Here is a 20,670-nt window from a genome sequence, read left to right as displayed (position 1 = left end):
CAAAATGCCTTATAAACCTTACAAACACCAAAAGTGCATCTCAACGAAAAAACAGAAAACAGAGCAGGACAGAATTCAGATAGCCTATATTGTTTGTAGTACAGTAACTTGGCGTCATTTTAATATCAATACTTTTAATGGCAGGCCTAGATTTTTCCAGTTTGAATGAATGAGTTATAGACAATGTATGTCTTGTATGTGTGAGTAACTTGGCATTTTGGTACGTTGAAAACGTGTTTTTTTATGAGATTCAGTTCAGTGGAGCTACTCAATGGCGCATGAAGGTTGCGATTCATAAACACGCCGCGGGCAGTGCTAGAGCCTATCCTAGCGCGCAATGGGCGAGAAGCAAGAAACTACGTGAAAATGGCTTTCGGATATAAAAACGCCATTCAGAAGTCATTCGGAAAAGTGTCATTAAGCCATTCGGAAATACAACATGTTATTATGAAAATAAATACGATCCTGTATTGTGAAAATGACAGTCATTAGGAGTGAATTATTATATACTTCAAAATAAAATGAAGTATTTATTTCATTTTGGTAAGTTCACTCCTCCATATTCAACGGCAGGTGCCAACAATCAACAATTAACGAGACGTTAAAATAAGCTTGCGCGGTAAATGATTTACAATCAATAAATAATAGCCTAATAATAATAATACCGAATGCAAAATACAACCGCTGTTAAAATATTAATTAAGTAGTCTTAAAACAACAGTGAGCATTTTTTCTGAAATATGCTATTTGAATCCGAGGATGTTGTTGATTGTGTGGACAAGAAAGGAAGATGCACAGATTTTAAATCACTCATGGAGGACCAGGTTTCCTCGGTGGTGAGTGTTAGTCCTACGGCTCTTTTCAGGACGCCACAGCACGCAGAAAACACTCGTCCCCGGATGTCAAATTATGAGTAAGAAGCTAAGTTGTTGTAGGAATGGCATAATATTAACTATTTGTAAAGTTTGTTTAGAATTAGGAAGATTTCGTTTCCGTCCTCAAAAAGAAGGTTGTTCTTTCAGCCAGTGGAGCAGCGAGTCGGAGGGGGAGAGGGGTTTGAATGAGTTTCAGAGGAAGATGAAAAGAGAACATCAGCAAGCACTCGCCTGTGTTCACAAGGCTTGCATCGTTGTGGAGAGAAACCGCAGGTATGCACATAATATAAATGAAATGTTTTTATTTATTTGCAGTCACGGTGTCATAAAATTTTCCCGACCGTGAAGAATTCCTTACTTGCTTACATTTTGAACAGATGTGGCTACTAGGTATCGTTGTTTCCGTCGCAGCACTCTCTACAGAAGCAATGTCGGAAGCGCTATCCTAAATTTTATTCTTACCGTGAAAAGTGCCTGACCCGCAAGCGTAGAAATGTCTTAAGTACGGCGACACAATTACATCGAGAAATACTAGCGTTGGGGAAAAGGATATATGTTGTAAATGCATTAAGATCAAACCTACTATGCACAAAAATATAAAAACTCTCGTCAATCTGTTTATAATGCTGTTATAGCGTGGAGTATTTAAAACCATAAAACCACCCCATTAATAAAATAAAATAAACTGTAGTCTGCACGTTAACTTTAAATATAGGCTATGCCAACTAGTCTGATTTTGACAACTTTGTGATTTAACTGGCTCACGTTTTAGTTTATAAATCTCAGAAGTAACTTAAACATCCACTGAGCACTAGTGACTTACTACTAGTTAAAGTTACAATCTCGAAGATGTCCGTTTCGTTCTCTTTGGCGGTACCAATGGCGAGAAGCGGTAATTGCAGGTGTGTGTTTGGACCTCACTTCCCGTAGATCCAAGCGGATCCAACCAGTGTCGCCTGTGTGACGTCAGTCAGTTGGCACCTGGGCCACGCCAACTATAACTATTTACTGAATAAAAAATGGTTGTTATAAAAGTAACGTTATGTACATACTCATTCATTGTCTAACATTAGGCTAACTTAAGCTGTCTTTACACTGCTGAGCCTGGTTAAAATGCTGTAGCAGACCTGGGGTAGAATTAGTGATGATCAATTTCCACAAACGTTCTTTATCCACCTTTTGCCCGGTATGAACGTCTTTGCACTGCAGAGAAGAATTTGCGGGATTCGCTGTGGTTCATGCAATTATTTATCTCGTGCACAATAAACAGTGAATGATTGTTGCGTGATATTTTTGAAACAACCGCCTTGCAAAATGTTACCCTTGGTGTTTCTGGTTTTACTAGCTGTTCGAGGATAAAGCTGAGCTGGAAATTAGCAATCAGAACAAGAATAAAACAAAAACAAAGGAGATTTCATCAAAAAAGGGCATCAAAGCTGAAGGAACATATGAGGAAGCGTAATAAAATAATAACAACGCTAATCCATATTGCCGTGTTCTTTTATTTAGTTTTCTCTGGCTTGACATCATTACACAGAAATCAGACCCGGATCAGCTCCACCTATACCCCGGCTTTATTCCGACCATTATGAACTTGATGGCAATGTAAATACCCCACCTTCTCTGTTGTTGGTACGCTAGCAGACACCAGAAAAAACAGTACACCGCTCACACACAAGTAAGTTGAAGAGCGAGCCTGTTGCGTTAGCTCCGTCTACCCTCTCTGGCGGACCAACCACTGATGGGTGATGGAAAACGCGTCACTAACTCTGCACCGCTTGTGATTTTTTCCCGGGAATGTCGCCACAGACACCCAGTTCTTTAATCATAAATTGTTATATTAATAATAATAATATAAATTAATATAATGGGCTCAATCACCATTGTGTTACTGTTGTAGTCTGTATTTCCCGGTCACTTGTCTCCCCAGTACTGTCTCTGTGTCTGTGTTCCCTGAGCTGCTTCACTCCCCTGTACTTGTGTGATTTCACTATTCGGGTGGTTCCGGGTTTTCGTGGTTTCCCCCCTTCTTTCCAGTCTCGCTTTACTTTCTTCCTGCTGATTTCTAGTTTTACTAATTTCTACTAATCCCTACTAACTTATAGATTGTAAAGTACTAACCTCACTAATATACTAACATGTGAATATTACTAATGGACTAACACACACTAGTTTTGGGTTTTTGATAGTTTAGATCACTATACTAATACATTAACCAGTCTCCCCTTTTCCATGCTGCGCTGTAGCTCCGCCCCTTTTCTTTCTAGCCTGCTCTAACGCTGAGTTCTGCAATTGCCTGCACCTGTCTCTTGCTCTGACTGCACCTCTCTCTCTCTCTGCACGTGTTTTACCTGCTTCACCCAGGCCGTCTATTATCATTGTTGTCTATGTGATTCCAGTCCGCGTTTTGTCAGTCCCCTGTCATTGAATTAGTTTTCCTAATGTTCTTCACCTGGATGTTGTTTGTTACTCCTCCCTCACTCACTTAACCCCTCCTTGATTGTTATCTTCCCCAGTGTATAAATGTCAGTCTTTTCCACCTGTTCAGTGTCAGAACGTTGATCATATTCATTGTGCCGATTATTTGTAAGCCTTTGTCTATTGAGATTCCTGCGACACCCCTTTGCCCGACTTCGAGTTTGCCTGCCCCTTTTGGTTTTGTTTGCTTCTGGTTCGACCTTCGCTTTTCTTTGACTTCTCTTTTGCCTGCCCCTTTGTACCTTCGCTATTTCTGATCTCCTGGTTTTTGACTTTTTGCCTGTCTTTTTACTATTCTTTTGGAAACTCGATTCGGCACCGTCCTCTCTCTGACTACCTGGCTTCGAACCTCGGACTGATTAAGACGACGTTTTCTTGGATTTCCCTGGTCTGCGTGTGGGTCCTTACTCAGAACATAACAGTTACCTAATTTGGCGATAGATAGTGACTCAACAGACATTTATTTTAATGAAAATCTTCGAGATTATTACTTTAAGTATTTTAGTATAAATTATGCAGCCAACTTGAGAATACTTTAGTGTACTAAATGTTGCAAAGAAGTTCAAATGTAATCTTAAGTATATGTTCCTGATGTGTAGACCTATAGGCCTGTTTGTTCAAAACTGAACTGTTATGTTCACGAACATGTGCGCTGATATTAATATTAAAATTATACCACCAGACACGTTGTGCTATTTGCTTCTTTACTTCATGAGTCTCCAGTAACAACTGTGTAACACAATTCGCTCCCCCTTACAACCCAACCTCTGACATGACGTCAGTACATAACTCAATACAAATCCAATACATGACACCCCTCCTTTTCTGAGATATTAACTTGAAGTGTTCATATAGCATAAACTATAATTAGATTAACTACTTATTCCATGAATGTCACTGATTTTCAACATTTTACCAACATTGTTGTTTTTCCTTTTGAACCATTTAAACATTCGGAACATCTTACAACCTTACAAACAACTTAACATTTTTCTTTCTCTTTCTTTCTCCCACTGTTTAGTAGATCACGTAACACAATCATCCAGTCTGCAAGGTGTCTTCTTGAACCTTTGAGGTCGGCCCTGTTGCATCTCTGTCATGTGGGTGTCTTGAGGTGGGAACTGGGTACCAGTGATTTGTCTCTGTCTCTCTAAATCCAACATATTGTCTTCAGCTCTTTGTGCCTCCCCCTTTTCCAAGTATGTATCCTGTGGTCTGCTTTTGTTGTATTTCTTTACCTGTGACGTGTTCCTTGCATACTGTGCTCCGGTTGGCGATTCGACCACCACTTGGCTCCCGGTCTTGGACACAACTGTGTGTGGTGTGGGGTTAAAGGGTGTAGTAAATTTGTCAATTTTTTCCTGATGTACAAGAACAGTGTCTCCTATGCCCACATTAGAGTTCCTTGCCCCCCTGCGTTCATCCGCATAACATTTCGCTTTTCCTTTCTGCTCTTAATCTCTGTTGCACACCTCCAGCTCTGACGCGTGCATCTCGCCAAAATCCGGTAATTTCCCCCTCATTTTAGGCTTGAAGAGCAGCTCGGCAGGGCTTTTGCCTGTTGTGGCATGTTCAACACTCCAGTAGGCAGTCATATACTTTCTCAGTTCACATTTCCAGTCGAGCACTGCAACCTGTGCAATTCTGATTCTTTTCATTGACGCATTTTGGAGCTCGACTTCCCCATTGGCCTGAGCCCATTTTGGTGTTTTCCATTTTGGTGTGTGATGCCATTGTCTGTACAGTAGTTCTTGAACAGCTCTGATTTGAATTGGGGCCCATTGTCACTTTTGCATGTTAATGGTAGGCCATGCCTACTAAAGATGGACTCCAGGCTGTCAATGACCCTTTCAGTGGTTGTAGAAGTCAGTATGTCATACTCGTAATATCGGCTGTAATAATCAACTACCACTAATATGGACTGATTGGTTGGCAGCGTTCCTAACAAGTAAATTGCTACATCCTGCCAGGGACCATCTGGTAGTGGTGTAGGTTTTAGTGGCTCTGGCGGGTCAGGCCTAGCTATTGTCTGACAGCAGTGACAAAACTTACAATATCTTTCGGCCGCTTTTTCCATGCCAGGCCATCACACCTTGGTCCGGAGGTGTTGTTTGGTACCCACTATCCCCAAATGTCCTTCGTGAGCCAATGCTAGTGCTTGAGCATGTAAAGCTTTTGGTAGGACTATGCACGTCCCTCTGAGAACTACTTGTCCTACCGCACAGAGTTCGTTGGCAATGGGGGCATATGGTTTGCACTTTTCAAAATGTCCATTCAGGAGTGCTTGTCTTACCTCCCTCAGCTCCGAGTCAGTAGCCTCACAAGTGGTAAGTGCTGTGGGTGTGGCATTCACTGCTACAAACTTCACGTATTCCTCTGATCCATGTGTGTGTAATTCCTTTTGTGTTTTCTCTCCCAGCAACCTTGACAAGAGTTCTGCAATGTTTTGTTTCCCTGGGACATGGACCACCCTGAATTCATATAGCTGTAGCCGGAGGACCCAGCGTTCTATGCGTGCACATGGTTTGGTGCGGGGACCATATATTACCTTGAGTGGCTTATGGTTTGTGATGAGTTCAAATTTCCGAACATACAGGTATGGGTGTAGCCGCTCACATGCCCATACTAAGGCTAGTGATTCTACCTGCTCACAGTCAGGTAGTCTTCGGCTGATATAGCACACAGGAACCTGTTGTCCTTGTTGGTCCTGCACCAGCACAGCTCCTGAACCTACTGGACTCGCATCCGCTATTACCTTAGTCAGTTCATTTTTATCAAAATTGGTTAGGGAGCCATCTCTGGCTAGCTCACTTTTAAGAGCTTGGAATGACCGTTTCTGTTCTGGCCCAAATTTAAACTGTGTCTTTCCTTGTCAGCTGTCGCAATTGCTCTGACAGTGTAGAAAATTGCGGGATAATGCAGCTGTTGTAACCAACAAGTCCCAAAAAGCTTCTCACCTCTGTAGCGTTCTCTGGTTCTCTGGCCTCTAACACAGCTCGCACTCTCTCTGCCGTTGGCCCAATGCCTTTGTGACAGGAGTATCCCCATGAAGATGAGTTTGTTTATGTTGAATTAGCATTTCTCTGAATTCAATGTCAGTCGACACTCAGAGAGCCTTCTCATGACAGCATGCAGGCATTTGTCATGAATCTTCTGGTCCGGCGCATACACAATCACATCATCTGATATATTCTGGACTCCCTCAATACCAGCAAGAGCATTTGCTATTTCGTGTTGGTATTGTTCACTTGCTGATGATACCCCGAACACTAGTCTCTTATATCTGTACAACCCGTTGTGTACTGCAAATGTGGTTATTTCTCTTGGCTCCGGAGTTAGTTTTAACTGGTGATAACCCCATTTCAGGTCTAGTTTGCTGAATGCCATAGAACCGTTCATATCTTGGAGTATTTCATCCACTGTAGGGATGGGGTATCATTCCCGCACAATAGCCTCATTGGCATTTCTCATGTCCAAGCACATTCTGATATCATCATCAGACTTTGGTAGCACCACTACAGGATTTACCCACGGGGTGGGGCCATTAACCTTCTTGATGATGTCCATGTCTACCAATTAACTGATCTTTCTTTCTACAGCCCCTCTTATGTGGTATGGTATCCATCGCAGTGGCTGGGCCACAGGTTTCACTCCTGTATCAATGTATAAACTATCCTGCTTAGTGTTTAACTTTCCCACCTTTTCGGACACTTTAGGGTACTGCTGCCTCAGCGCTTCTTTAATGTCCATCACAGCTGAGACTTTCTCCCCTATCTTTAAGACTCCCAATTTTATGGCTCTTTCTACCTAAGAGTGGTACTCCATTTCCCTTCACCACAAGAAACTCGGCCTGGTCAGTTCTGTCTCCTATTCTGATCTCACATCTAAATGCACCCTTGACCGCTAATGACTGACTGGATGCGTATGGGTACAGTTGTCTTTGTTTTTCTGCCATGTATGAGTAGCAGTTTGTTTTCCCCTATTACCTTGCTGATAGCACCCGAATCTATTAACATTTCTTGGTTAACTCCCCCTATCCTAATGGTAAGTTTCTCTGGCATTTCGTTTTCATTGACAATAAATGCAAAGTCTTTATTTCCTTCCTCTACATTGTTCACATTTTGATTCCTTGTTCCCTTTGAGCGGCATGCTCTTCAAGTGATCTTCCATTGCATTTGTGGCATGTCTGCCCACATGCAGGACATTTAGGATCTCTCCCCATATGATCAGTATGTCCACACTGATAACATTTCCTCTCCTCTTTGTCTGTTGGTTTCCCGCCTGTTCTCTCGTGTTTCCCTTCTTTTTGTTCAATGCGGTTAACTGCCTCCGTATCTGTTGCATGGTTATTCAGTGATATGGCCGCCATTTGTTCCTCTACTCTCTCACACTGTGTAGCTAAAAGCAGTGTATGACCTAGTGTCAGTCCTTGCCCTTCCTCCAATAATTTCCTGCGCACATAGTCCGATGTGCATTTATTCAGAGTAGCGTCCCTAATTTGGTTGTCTGTATCATCTTTGAAATCAGTCTTTTGCAGCCTGTCTGAGGCAAGTTGCAAACTGTTGCGCGGTCTCACCATGTTTCTGGTTGATCTGGTGAAACGATTGGCGGGCAAACGCTGCATTGACTTGGGGAACAAAGTAAGTATTTAAGGCACGAACGGCCGCTGCATAGTCTGTCACCGGTCCTGTATTCGGTAGCGTTGAGAGTATGTCTTGGACGTCCAGTCCTGCGAGGTGAAGAAGTATAGCCCTGCTTCTCTGCTTCGAGTTGTCCGTTGCGTCATCATTAATTATTAGCCCTTTGCCATCAGCATATAATTCAAAGGAAGTTAGCCACCGCACCCATCCTGGTCCGAGAGTAGCTGGCTCAGTGTAGCATGCGAATGGATGAATTCCCAATTTTTCCATATTTCTCACTCAGCTAACTTGCCTAACTAACTTCCAACTAACACTTGAGTGTTAGTTGAGATGATTTTAGTATTAATATCAGCGCACAACATGTTTGTGAACATAACAATGGCGATGAGTTCTGTCCTCGTCGCCATTGTTATGTTCACGAATATGTTGTGCGCTGATATTAATACTAAAATTATACCACCAGACACGTTGTGCTATTTGCTTTTTTACTTCACGAGTCTCCAGTAACAATAGTGTAACACAATTCGCTCCCCCTTACAACCCAACCCCTGACATGACATCAGAACATAACTCAATACAAATCCAATACATGACATGAACCAAGTAGACTTTCTTATTTTAAGAAAGAATGCTATATTAGTGTGCTTATAAAACTTTATGGGGCCCATTTTGTCAAAGTTCTTATATTCAAGTAGTAGGATGATAGAATAGCACCTTATTCCCAAATTCCCCTTCTCAGTCGGTGAGAATTCTTTTAAGAGCTCCAATCCTACAGAAAAATTGCACAATGCATTATGCTACGTCCTCAGCTTGGTTAGTCTTTAGTGGATATGCCTCGACCCACTTTGTTTTGTGGTCAACCATGAGGCATATGTACATATTTCCTCTTGGAGTTGCCATCAGTTTCCCAGCAAGATCCATCCCAACCAGTACAAATGTTTCAGACAACTGAGCAGTTCCAAAAATTTAGGAGTGGACAATGACATATTGGTAACTTTATGTACAAAGAGACATGGATACATGAAGCTTTGAACTGGGACGTATTTTGTGTTTCTGGCACTGAGGGGAGTTCAGTAATAAGGTGCTGTCCTGCTTCCATGAATTTTCAATGATTTCTCAATAATAACATGTTTCCCTGTGCAGACAGTTTAATGAACCCAAGAACATGGCTGAGGCTCACTTCACTTTTCTTATGTACTAACTATGGATACGCCCCTGAATAATGCTTGAACAACTTTCAGTACATGAAGTATACTTGTGTATTCTCTAGAAAATTATACTAAATTACAGAATGAGTAGGCTATTGAGCCACTAGTTCTGACTGGATGTTTAAGTTACTTTTGAGTTTTATAAACTGAAACATGAGCCAGTTTAATCCCAAAGTTGTCAAAGTGGGTCTATATTTAAAGTTCACATGTAGCCTACACTTTTTCTTTTCCCCTTTTTTTCTAAGGGGCTGCAGCGCTATATGGTTTAAAACACTCCTCACTATGATGGTACTATAAACAGATTGAGCATGATTGACAAATGTTTTTTTTTTTTTAATTTTTTATTTGATGCGTAGTAGGTTTGATCATTTACAACATTTAGCCTTTTTCCCAACACTGGTATTTCTCGATGTAGTTGTGCCACCGTGTTAACTCATTTCTACGGTTGCGGGTAAGGCACTCTTCATGGTAAGAAGAAATTTTAGGATAGCGCTTCCGATATTGCTTGTGTCAAAGTGCTGCTGGATGGAGGAGTATGTAAGCTGTACAGTGTTTTTTCTGCCTTTCAGAAAACGAGTAACGGTAAGCTGTAATAAACTCCGGCAGCTCCTGCCCCAGGTTTCCGGGGCACGCAGTGACATGGTTACTGTGCTGGAAATGACCGTGGCGTTTTTGGAATACGTTAACCAAGCAACCCTTGAACACCTTAACAGGGAGGTGAGTGTGTGGTGGAGCTGATTGCCCGGACTTCAGGGTGGGTGTGATCAGGATCTCGGTGTGTGTATGTGTATACTATATATGTATGTGTGTGTGTATATATATATATATAATATATATATTCACACACACTTATACACATATATATACATATATTGAAATTGTGTGCGCGCACGCATGCATATCTGCAGTAAGGCTGCAGTGAAAAAAGGACAGATTAGTGAATATGGATTTGAATTAAGAGGAGTATTGTATGGAATGTGTACTAAAAAAACCCAGCATTTGAATTTTAGGTTCACTGCTGTTCTTTTAGAATGTTGAGCATGTGGAAGGAGTTAAAGATGAAATGTAGAGCAATTAATGCGTTTGGTTAGTCTCAGGCCCAGTCCCAATTCACCTCCTAAATCTCTCCGCCTACACATTAACACTCAATTTGTGCATTCACGGAGTTGCCATCTAGTACAAGGGTTGTCCCAGAACAAGCCAAATTTCAGCAAGGAGTAATGGCTGCTCTAGTGACCTAGTGCAAAAAGGAAAAAGAAACATAAAACATGAAAATGCTATGTATACATGCTATTGACACTGAACATTGAAGGTGATTGCATGAACACAGATTAAACCTGTTGTTTAAAATGGGGCTCTTTAAAGAAAGCATGCTTACCTCTGTACAACAGTTATACAGTCTAACATAAAAATCTGTTCCTTTCTTGGTTCTTGGTTCTCTTGATCTCTGATCTCTGAATCCCTGGAATGTCAGATTGCCAAGTGGTAGGCTACATGCATTTTAAGAACATTTTGTTGTAGCCTTGACTTATTTCATATTGACTTACAATGACTAATTTTTAATTGATTGATTGTAAAATGACTACTATGAAAATTTTGAATTGACTGCTTGTAAAGTGACTCCTATGATGCACCTACGTTCACCTGTAGGCTATTTATCGCTAAGCCTTTTGAGGTGTTCTGTAGCCTACTATAGGAGCAAACCTGATGAAACGACAATGAAATGCATCATGCGCACCCTAACTTGCAATTAAACAATATAGGCTAAGTCTTATAATGCAATGTCAAAGTTTTTTTTTTTTTTTTTTTTTTGAGTGTGCAGTTCAGGATATACCAGCTATCGCTGGCCTTCACTTATATATATATATATATATATATACACGCAGTTAAGTCCAAAATTATTCATACCCATGCCGAATTGAGTAAGTGAATTTTTTTGACGAATAGGTTTCTTCTGGCTGGAAATGATATAAGAAGGTGACAAAAGATGGTAAGACATTGTGTTAGAGATATGATATTAATGAAAAATGTTACCTATTTCTATGCTTTTTTTTTTTTTTTTTTTTTACATTTTTACAAAAAATGCCATGTCCAAAATTATTTATACCCCTTGAAATTGTCGCAAATTTGAGGAAATGCAAGCTTCTATACCATTCCAAATGGTCCTGGTAATTTCTACCATGTTCTAGAGCATTCTAATCAACTATAAATTGAGAACAGCTGATGCAGTTGTTCTCTAGTCAGTTTCTAGTCAATTGCAAGTCGTGGTTAAAACCAAAGGGCTTAGTGAGGACCTCCGGTTGTGCGTTGTGGCTGCTCACAAGAAGGGGAAACGCTGCAAAGCCATTTCCAAGTTTTTTCAAGTGCCAGTGGCCACAGTGCAAAGCATCATCAAAAAGTACAAGGAGTTCCACACTGTGAAAAATCAGAAAGGGCGTGGTAGGAAGCCAAAAGTGACCCCTGCGCTGGCAAGAATGGTAGTGCGAGAGGCCAAGAAGAATCCAAGGATCACCACCAAGACACTCCAGCAGACACTGCACAAGCAGTAACGGTGGCAGGATTCAAATCAATTCTTGTCAAAAAAACACGAACTATTTTGAGATGAAAATAACCGCACAGACCTGCACCAGCATAATGCCACACATCAAAAACCCAAATGTAATCAATATCATCGTTTTTATTGCAACTCTGTTTAGCAACAACCGGATGCACGGCATCTCCTAGAAAACACAACGCTATCACCTGCTAGAGTGAATGGGTAGCGTAGTCAGTAAAATTACCAATGGTGTAGGGAGAACATAATATGCATATAAACATGGACAGTGTCACCATGAATTACAACCACTTAAACCTGCTTTAAAAAAAAAGTGCTTCAGTTCAAAAGAATATTGTGCGCCAATGAAAAAAGTGGGAGAGCCTAGATCCACAGTGCTACAGCGTGCCACCGCCACTGTGCACAAGGCTGGCCTCCATGGCCGCCGAACAAGGAGGACTCCTCTTCTCCAAGACAGGCACACAAAAGCTTGCCTAGCCTTCACAAATGCTCACCTGGACAAAGAAGAAAGCTTTTGGTCATCAATTCTGTGGTCAGACAAGAGGAAAATGGAGTTGTTTGGACACAGGGACGTGGCTTTCGTTTGGCGAAAGAAAGGAGAAGCATTCAACCCCAAGAACACAATCCCCACGGTCAAGCATGGTGGTGGGAATGTAATGCTTTGGGGGTGTTTTTCAACCAATGGACCAGACAACCTTGTCAAAGTAAATGGCATCATGAGAAAAGAGGACTACATTAAGATTCTGGAGGAAAACATCAGGCATTCTGCAGAAAAACTTGGCCTTGGGCAGCACTGGACCTTCCAACAAGGCAATGCTCCAAAACGTATAGCCAAAGTAGTCAAGAAATGGTTAACAGAAAACAATATCAATGTTTTGGAGTGGCCCAGCCAGAGTCCAGACCTGAATCCCATCAAGAATCTGTGGAGGGAACTAAAGACCAGAGTGATGGCAAGGAAGCCTTCCAACCTCAAGGACCTGGAGATCTTCACAAAAGAGGAGTGGTCCAAAATCCCAGCAAAAAGCTTTTTTTTTTTTTTTTAAACCTTTATTTACCCAGGGTTGGTTCACTGGTTCACTGGTTTATTCCACTTATACAACGGGTTACCAACAATGACTATATATGGTTACTATTATATTTATTGATTTTTATCGATTTAATAAGCTGAAAGAGCTGACCGTTTTCAAGCAAAACTCTGGTTGGTAGTTCCATTTCCACCGTTGTTGAGCAAAAACCTCTGGTCGTTAATTCTATGAAAAAAAATGATTCTATCAAGAAAAAATTGTTCCTTCTCATTTTATACCATACAGTTAGCACCAATTTTGGTCATTTTTGTCATTACATTATTTAATAAAACTCATGGCGAAAGCCATTGTATAAATATGTTTATAAAACGGGTAGCTCAAATCAAGCAATCTGATTGGTTCATAGCTGTGGTATATTAACCATATACCACAGCTATGACGTCTAATTCCTTTGCACAATTCAGGCCCTGTCCACACGTATTCGGATTTTTCTGAAAACATAGTTTTTTCCCTCCGTTTTGGCCTCCCGTCCACATGAAAACGGCGTGCAAAGAAAACGAAGCTTTTTGAAAATGCCTTCCAAGGTGGAGATTTTTCAAAACTCCGGTTTCTCTGTCTTCGTGTGGACAAGAAAAATGGAGCTTTATGAAAACGCTGACTTCATGACGTCAACTCGCGCATCAGTTACCATGGCAATTGGTGTATTGCGCATGCGGCAATCGTTTTAGCGTTCTCCTGTGGACGGAGATATTTTTTAAAACGCCAGTCGTGTGGATAGGATTTTTTTTTTAACGGAGGGGGAAAAAAAACTACGTTTTCAGAAAAATCTGTATACGTGTGGACAGGGCCTCAGTATCACTCGTTAGTGTGTACGTTGCATAGCAACCACCTCGCACTATATGCAGGCAGCCAGGAGGGCCTATTTTATTTTGAACATTATTATTTATTAATAAAAACTATTTCAATTGGAGTGTGTCTATTACTTTCATATTGCCATACTTGGTGACCGATTTATAAAAGCAATAGCTCACTTCAGGCCAAGATATATGGTTATTATATCACAGCTAAGGGGCCGAACAACGCCCCTTAACTGTGATATAATAACCATATACCACAGCCTGTCGTGAGCTATTGCTTAAATATATATGTGTGTGTGTGTGTATGTATATATATATATATATATATATATATAGGCCTATAGGTCAAAATGGTCTCACAGCCTGCTTGTTATCCCAACTAGCTAGCTAGCTAATTATTTAATTATATTAGTGGTTAAACAATAAATAAATGCAATTGTTCACAAAGATACGGAAGAAAATGCGTTCCATAGCCATGAGTTAAATATGGAACGCCTGTACAAATAAGGGACGATTCTGGATTTTGCAGGATTGTTTGCAAACCTAAATCAAGCTATAACCTAACTGTGATTCAACATGGCCATTAATTGTGAAATTGGACATTGAAAAGGGGAGGGGACATAAAAATTAAGCCAAAATCGAAAGAAAGACATTACTTAACTGCTTTGGAATGTTGGATTTTGTAGCGCATTGATTTCTATAATTGTTAAAAGGCCAAGGTGTCCTGTTATTGAAAATTAATACACACCCTTGGACCATTCCTAATCTAGTATTCAGCCAAGCCATTGTATGTATGCATGTATGTATAAATAAATATGTTTTTTATTTGTTTTATTCTTTTGTAATTTATGGCATTTTTGATTTCTGGAGAAGCATGTTCCTGGTGATTAGTGCTCTCTGTTTTAGGCATAGCCTCTACCCAAGTATGAGGCCTATACATAGGCTACTAAGATTTGCTCAGACATCCAATCCATAATTTCAATGTGAGCAAAAAAAGAACAGATGATTGCAGTGGTATAGCAGCTGGTGGGGGCTAGCCACTTAATTAAACAAATAATAGACGACATTCCCAAATGAAGCGGTACTATCTTGTGCTATGTTCACCTGAGTAAGCTTATTTTCCTTACATTTTGCAAGTGGAAAAAAATGTGTTTGTTTCATTGTCTAATTTAAATAATGCAAGACTTAGAATGGAATTGGAAAATTATTTTAATTATTGATTACATATCATTGGCTGAGTTGGCTGGTGTGCGTTCAAAACCACATGAATTTACGGTTATGATGGTAAATGGTAAATGGACTGCATTTATATAGCGCTTTTATCCAAAGCGCTTTACAATTGATGCCTCTCATTCGCCAGAGCAGTTAGGAGTTAGGTGTCTTGCTCAAGGACACTTCAACACGCCGAGGGCGGGGTTTGAACCGGCAACCCTCCGACTGCCAGACAATCGGTCTTACCTCCTGAGCTATGTCGCTATGATGGCCTATGGCTTAAGTGTTGTGACTTAGCAATGGTGTTGCTGTATATATATTTAATTTTTTTTTTTTTTAGAGAGATTGAATAAAAAAATTAAACTGGAATGCGTGTACCCCATCAAATTCACTCCTCCTTGGAACAATGAAGGCACTGCATATAATTAGTCTAGTTGAACTTCTAGGATAAATGCTACCTATTGCTAGGGAAGGCAAGGCAAGTTTTTTTTTATATTACATTTCATTTCCAGTGACAATTCAATGTGCTTTAGTAAGACAATAAAAACATAACATTTTATTGAAAAAGCAAAAAATAAGAAGATACGATTAAATATAATATAAAGATCAAAATAAAAACTAATATAAATGTATATACCTTCTTGTATAATAAATCTCATTAAAAACACGTTTTCAACGTACAAAAATGCCACTTACAAAGCACTGTCTATAAGGCATTCATTCAAACTGGCTAAATCTAGGCCTGCCATTAAAAGTATTGATATGAAAATGATAGTAAGTTACTGTACTACAAACAATATAGGCAATCTTGCCTATAACATAGCCTCTATTCCAAAGCAATGCTACTCAGTGTTTCCATGACCAGGAAGATCAAGACGCAGAAGACTAATCTCTTGTGTTGTCTAGCAAAAGAAACGGTCATAAAACTGCACCACAACTACAAGAAGAACTTAGTCCAGCTTGAGAGAAGTTCCCCTGACTACAGTTAAACGGTGACTACAATCTGCAGGTATATAAGAATGTGTATCTGTGAAAAAGCCCTTGCTACGTCTTAACAAGAAGACAAAAAAGCCAGTGGGCCAAGCACCATTAACACTGGCCCAAAGATTGTGAAAAGGCAGATGCACGTCCTTTTAGACCAGCATATCAGAGTTGCCATTTCACTGTAGTCAAGGTTTCTCTAGTTGCATTGAGTTCTCCCAGTAGTTTTACAACTGATTCTTTTGCTAGACATCACAGGATATTTGTCTTCTGCCTCTGATGTTATTCTTCTTTTTCCTGGTCTTCTCCTGTTTACATTACTGCACATCAGTTGGACCCTTCTAAGTGTGGACTAAAGACAGCACCTGAAAATCTTAAGATTCTTTGCAATTTTTCACTGGGAATAACCTTACCACAATATGTTGGCTCATTCTCCTTTGCTCCTACGTTAGTGCCTATTTTACTTACACTACAGGCCAATGGTATTTGGCTACCTGTGGTTTAAAACAGCAAAAAGTATCTGAGACCTACTGGGAAAAGAACGCACACTTGACTGGACTGATTCATAGTGTTATCCAGGTGTGTGTGCCTACTTAACCAGAAGGCGTGGTCCTCCGATTGCCCCAATTCTCCCTTACAAACCAAGTCCTGCCACAGTGGCCTAATACTTTTGGCCCATACTGCATTTTGGGTTCATAATTTATTCATTAATGCTTTTGCTAAATCTAAAAATATAATTTCTCCTCTCTTCCTTCAGTGCCTGTTTCCTCCTGATGATGTATGTCGCTGGTGGCTGTCAGAGACTCATCAGAAAAGATGGCTGAGCCACAAGCAGGGCTGCATGGAGCAGAAAACTACCTGCCATTTCAGGTCCAGGTGGTTAAATAAAAAAATGATAAATGTGACCTGCAGGGATGCACCCACGATGCAGCCAGGACACCATGTGGAACAGTCTAGGACACCTTGTAGTAAATATATATTTTAAGATTTGAGTATATACCAGTTAAAAATGGAGCTCTCTCTATTTAGAAAGAACTCCTCTCCTTTGAATGCTGTGCATAGAGAGAAGCTGAGTGGCCGAGGTGAGTTGCTGGAAAATGTAATGTGCTGTAAGTCACATCCTGTTTCTCAGAAGATGGGCACAACCAGCCCAATGAGATTGTGGAACAAACAGGCCAGATAAGGCTCACTTGTCTTCCTGAAAACATTACTCAACATGTGCCATGCTGAGTCTGCTGGAGTTCATGACACATGCAAGTAATTTTTATTTATTTATTTATTTTCTCTCTCGACCTCAGTGATTCCAAAAGGCCCCCTGAGCACTCCTAGAATGCTGTCCACCATTTTGCGGCCACATGCACCCCTTAAATTATATTATACCCCCTTCTTCTGGTACTCGCCAACACAATCACCTGTGACCAGTGGCAACCCACTACAAATCACCATGGATTGCTCCTCTGAGGTAGGACTATGTATGCATGCGTGTGCTTACGACTTGCACGTGTGCATGCATATACATGTGCATATTTGCATGCACAGTATGACTGAATTGTTTAAACTGGGTTACATATTTGACAAGCTTTTGTGTTGTTGGGCACACTTGCTTTATGGGTAGTATTTGTGGGATGCATTTTTGTGTTTGGTAAGGTTTCTGGATCGGTGACTAGATTGACTTGTAATTTGTTATAGGCCATGTTACAGTTTTGAGGTGGGGCTTCCTCTTAATTTCTAAACAGGAACACTTGTACCAAAATACTGGAAATTTCTGGTCCTTCTGGCCACTTAAAGCCACACTGATATGGCATCAGTTTAGCACCATAAGTATTTAAAATGAAATAATGTGTGTTGTTCAAAAAAGTAAATTAAAAAAAAAAAACATTAAAAACTGTTTAAAAAAAAAAAAGGTTGATGTGTAGCAGTAACTCATTTTAGCAGGGCAGATGTTAATATGGCTTTCTGTCACTCCCAGACTGGGTCCAAAGACAAACTTCTCTCCAGTAAACCCACCTCCATGTCAAAATGGTTTCGAAACGCCGAACAAGAATAAAGAAGAATTGAACAAAAGGAAAGAAATCCTAACGATGATACTAGATTAAGAAATGTGAAGATTGCTTGAACTTCATCTGAATGCTTTCAAAAATATTTTTAACATTTGAACGTTTGAACCAGGACTGTACTTGAGAACACAACAAATGAGTCCATTTCAATTCAGGTTATTGGTAAATCAAGACCAAGACCATGGGGATACTGAGACCAAGAACATACTTTTTTTTTTTTTTTTTTTGAAGGCTATCATTAAACTTGATTGCCCAAAGTGTAAATGATAATCTATCTAAAGGCATATTTCAGCAAAACTAGCATGTTTTCACAATCCCAAACACCACCTTAACTATTCTACTGTGGAGGGGGATAGGGGCATGATCATAAATGAAAATATGCAAATATAGCTGTGTCAGTGGATTTGGAACTAGAACGCCAAACTGGAAATTTGGAAAATAGCCACAGACATGAAATACACCAGTTACTCATCAATTATGACTGTGCTTGTCTTTTTTGCTGGTTTTTAAGAGTGAGCACTAATTAAGCATTAGAAAGCACTTAATGCTATAATCATCCATATAACTATACTGATTATATAATCAGGAGCTACATTCCCCACAAGTAAAGATTGAGTTATGTAATGTTATAATTGATAAGATCATCTCTACCAAATTTTCACTGGACATACCACCTGGCAGACATGATCACCACCAGCAGTGCACAGCCAATAAAATTCTCTTGCTTTGTATTGGCACACAGTCAAGGCATGTTAGAGCAATACCAACCAGATAATTATTTAGAATGTACATATTTTGTTAATCCATCAGAGCTGTAACCTGCTGTCATTTCTACTGTCTGTTCACAGTTGTAAAATGACAGCGAGCTGATGGCACACAGGGTGAGCACATGTAAATGTATCTCCAGAACACCTCATCACACCTTGTCATGGGATGAACTACACAACTCAGCAGCTAGGTTACGTATACAGACATCTCATTAAATCCCACTTGAAGTCGACTACCCCAGCTGCCCTGGCCTTAGCACCCACCCCCCATATAACAGAGACAGGACCACTTTATAGAGGAAGAAAAAGTATAATTTTGTAAGTGGTAAACATACTTGAGTGAGTATACGTCTAATGCTGTGTCAGTGTGTATAAGGGTATATACTACGTAGGTGTCTATTGTCCACAAGTGAAGCGGGAAGTTATCAATATATCAGTTTAGGTGGAGAGTCGTTTCAGTGCATTGGTTCTAATGTGTGCACCAACACATCAGAACACAGAGGGAGGAAGTGTACACAATTGCCAAGTGTCCTGAAAGATAAAGAAACGGTCTCGTATCAGACTGACCGTTGCATCCCAAATCCCAAAAGTCTTATCCATCACGGTTCAACATCAACCAACACCTGTGTGTTTCCCACACACACAATGGGTATGAGCTCCCCCTCAGCGCTAATTCAGTCTCTAAACACCGTCCGGTCAGCGGTATGCCACATATGCACTTGCATGCAGCACCTATGACATTTTTCATGTAAACTCCATTGATTTCAGTCAGTTACAGCTAGTGAGGTAAAGAGGAGAGGGGGAGATAATTACTTCTCATTCTTTTCAGCTGCTGGGTGGTTTGTTGAATTTTGTGTCAATTTAACAGTCTCCACAGGAGAATAGAAATTGGTTTGACCATCAAAATTGATATCCTTTCTAAACTTTTTTTTTTTTTTTAAACAATTGATAGGACCAGTCTTTAATGTTCAGCATCCGAGATTGAGTAAAACTCAGTTTGAATCAAGATGTGACCCAGATTGTCAGAATAACTTGGTGAACTCTGCCTGTTAAGATTGTTGGCCTTAACATGGTGTAAATACCTTCAATTATATAAATATGTTATTAAAATCACATGAAAGATTTTATTTATTTACATATTTTTAAAAATCCTTCAACTTGTAGGTCGCCATTTGTTATTACTGTCGCAATGCATAGTACGGGTAGTGACGTCAAATGGTTGCTAGGGTCTCCGGTCCATTGCTTTTGTCATTGAGCGGCATTGAAAATGTCTTCAGCCTTTTCAATTCAATCCAGAGCGGGACATTACTCAGCAGGAAAGCACCGAGGACAGCCCTCATCAAACAAATCAAAACTATGAAGATCGGAAGAGACGAGAGTAGGTCATAAGACTAGAGATCGTCCCTGTGTGGCAACTGCTCACCCATGCCAGCAGACATGGAAAATTTGCCTGTAGTAAAGAGCTGCACTTTCTAGCAGCAGCTGTTTAAAGTCATTTTACCATATGGGTCACTATCATTTTTGATGAAAGTGAAATTTGTCATCATCCACAGTCATTTAATTGACATAACGTTATTGTATATATAACATGTGAATTAATAATAACGTTATGATATGACCTTAAACCGGTGATAATAACTCTTTACAATGCATAGTCCTTAAGTGATAATATGTTCTGATACTCTAAGTTGTTTATTGAATCCACGCTATTCACAGATATCCCATGTATCACATCATATACAAATTCTGTAGCATTGTATTGATATTTTTCACAATTAATAACTGCAACTGCTGGACAAAACAACTGAGTTAACCTCCAGTGCAACCATTTTATGTAATCTACCCAAAGTGCACTGCACGTCTAAAATAATGGCAATCTCCATAGCTCAAATTTTCTATTAAAGGCTGAGGTATAAAAAAAAAAAAAAAACTGAAATCTTTTATGTGATTTTTACAATATATTTCCTTAGTCAAGGGCATGTACAACATATTAAGCCATACAAGTTTTAACAGGTG

At 40.0% G+C, this 20,670-nt stretch overlaps 1 protein-coding gene across 3 annotated transcripts; it reads left to right on the top strand.

Moving 5' to 3' along the window:
• Positions 1-343: 343 nt before the first annotated feature.
• LOC118237378 lies at positions 344-18,950 on the top strand. 3 transcript variants are annotated; one of them, XM_035436028.1, is made up of 7 exons: positions 344-913; positions 1,023-1,148; positions 9,771-9,783; positions 16,588-16,706; positions 16,860-16,912; positions 17,129-17,292; positions 17,800-18,950. In XM_035436028.1, exons 1-7 carry the CDS (start codon positions 741-743, stop codon positions 17,875-17,877), a joined length of 726 nt encoding a protein of 241 aa, XP_035291919.1. In that variant the 5' UTR covers positions 344-740; the 3' UTR covers positions 17,878-18,950. The 3 variants fall into 3 exon arrangements, with proteins under 3 accessions (XP_035291919.1, XP_035291918.1, XP_035291917.1); XM_035436027.1 differs by having other exon boundaries at positions 348-836; positions 9,771-9,918; XM_035436026.1 differs by having other exon boundaries at positions 370-913; positions 9,771-9,918.
• The last annotated feature ends 1,720 nt before the right edge of the window (positions 18,951-20,670 follow it).

Source organism: Anguilla anguilla, chromosome 10 (genome assembly GCF_013347855.1).
Source record: "Anguilla anguilla isolate fAngAng1 chromosome 10, fAngAng1.pri, whole genome shotgun sequence".
Taxonomy (NCBI): Eukaryota; Metazoa; Chordata; class Actinopteri; order Anguilliformes; family Anguillidae; genus Anguilla; species Anguilla anguilla.
The sequence above is the reverse complement of the archived record's forward strand: the minus strand, read 5'-3'. Positions and strand labels throughout refer to the sequence as shown.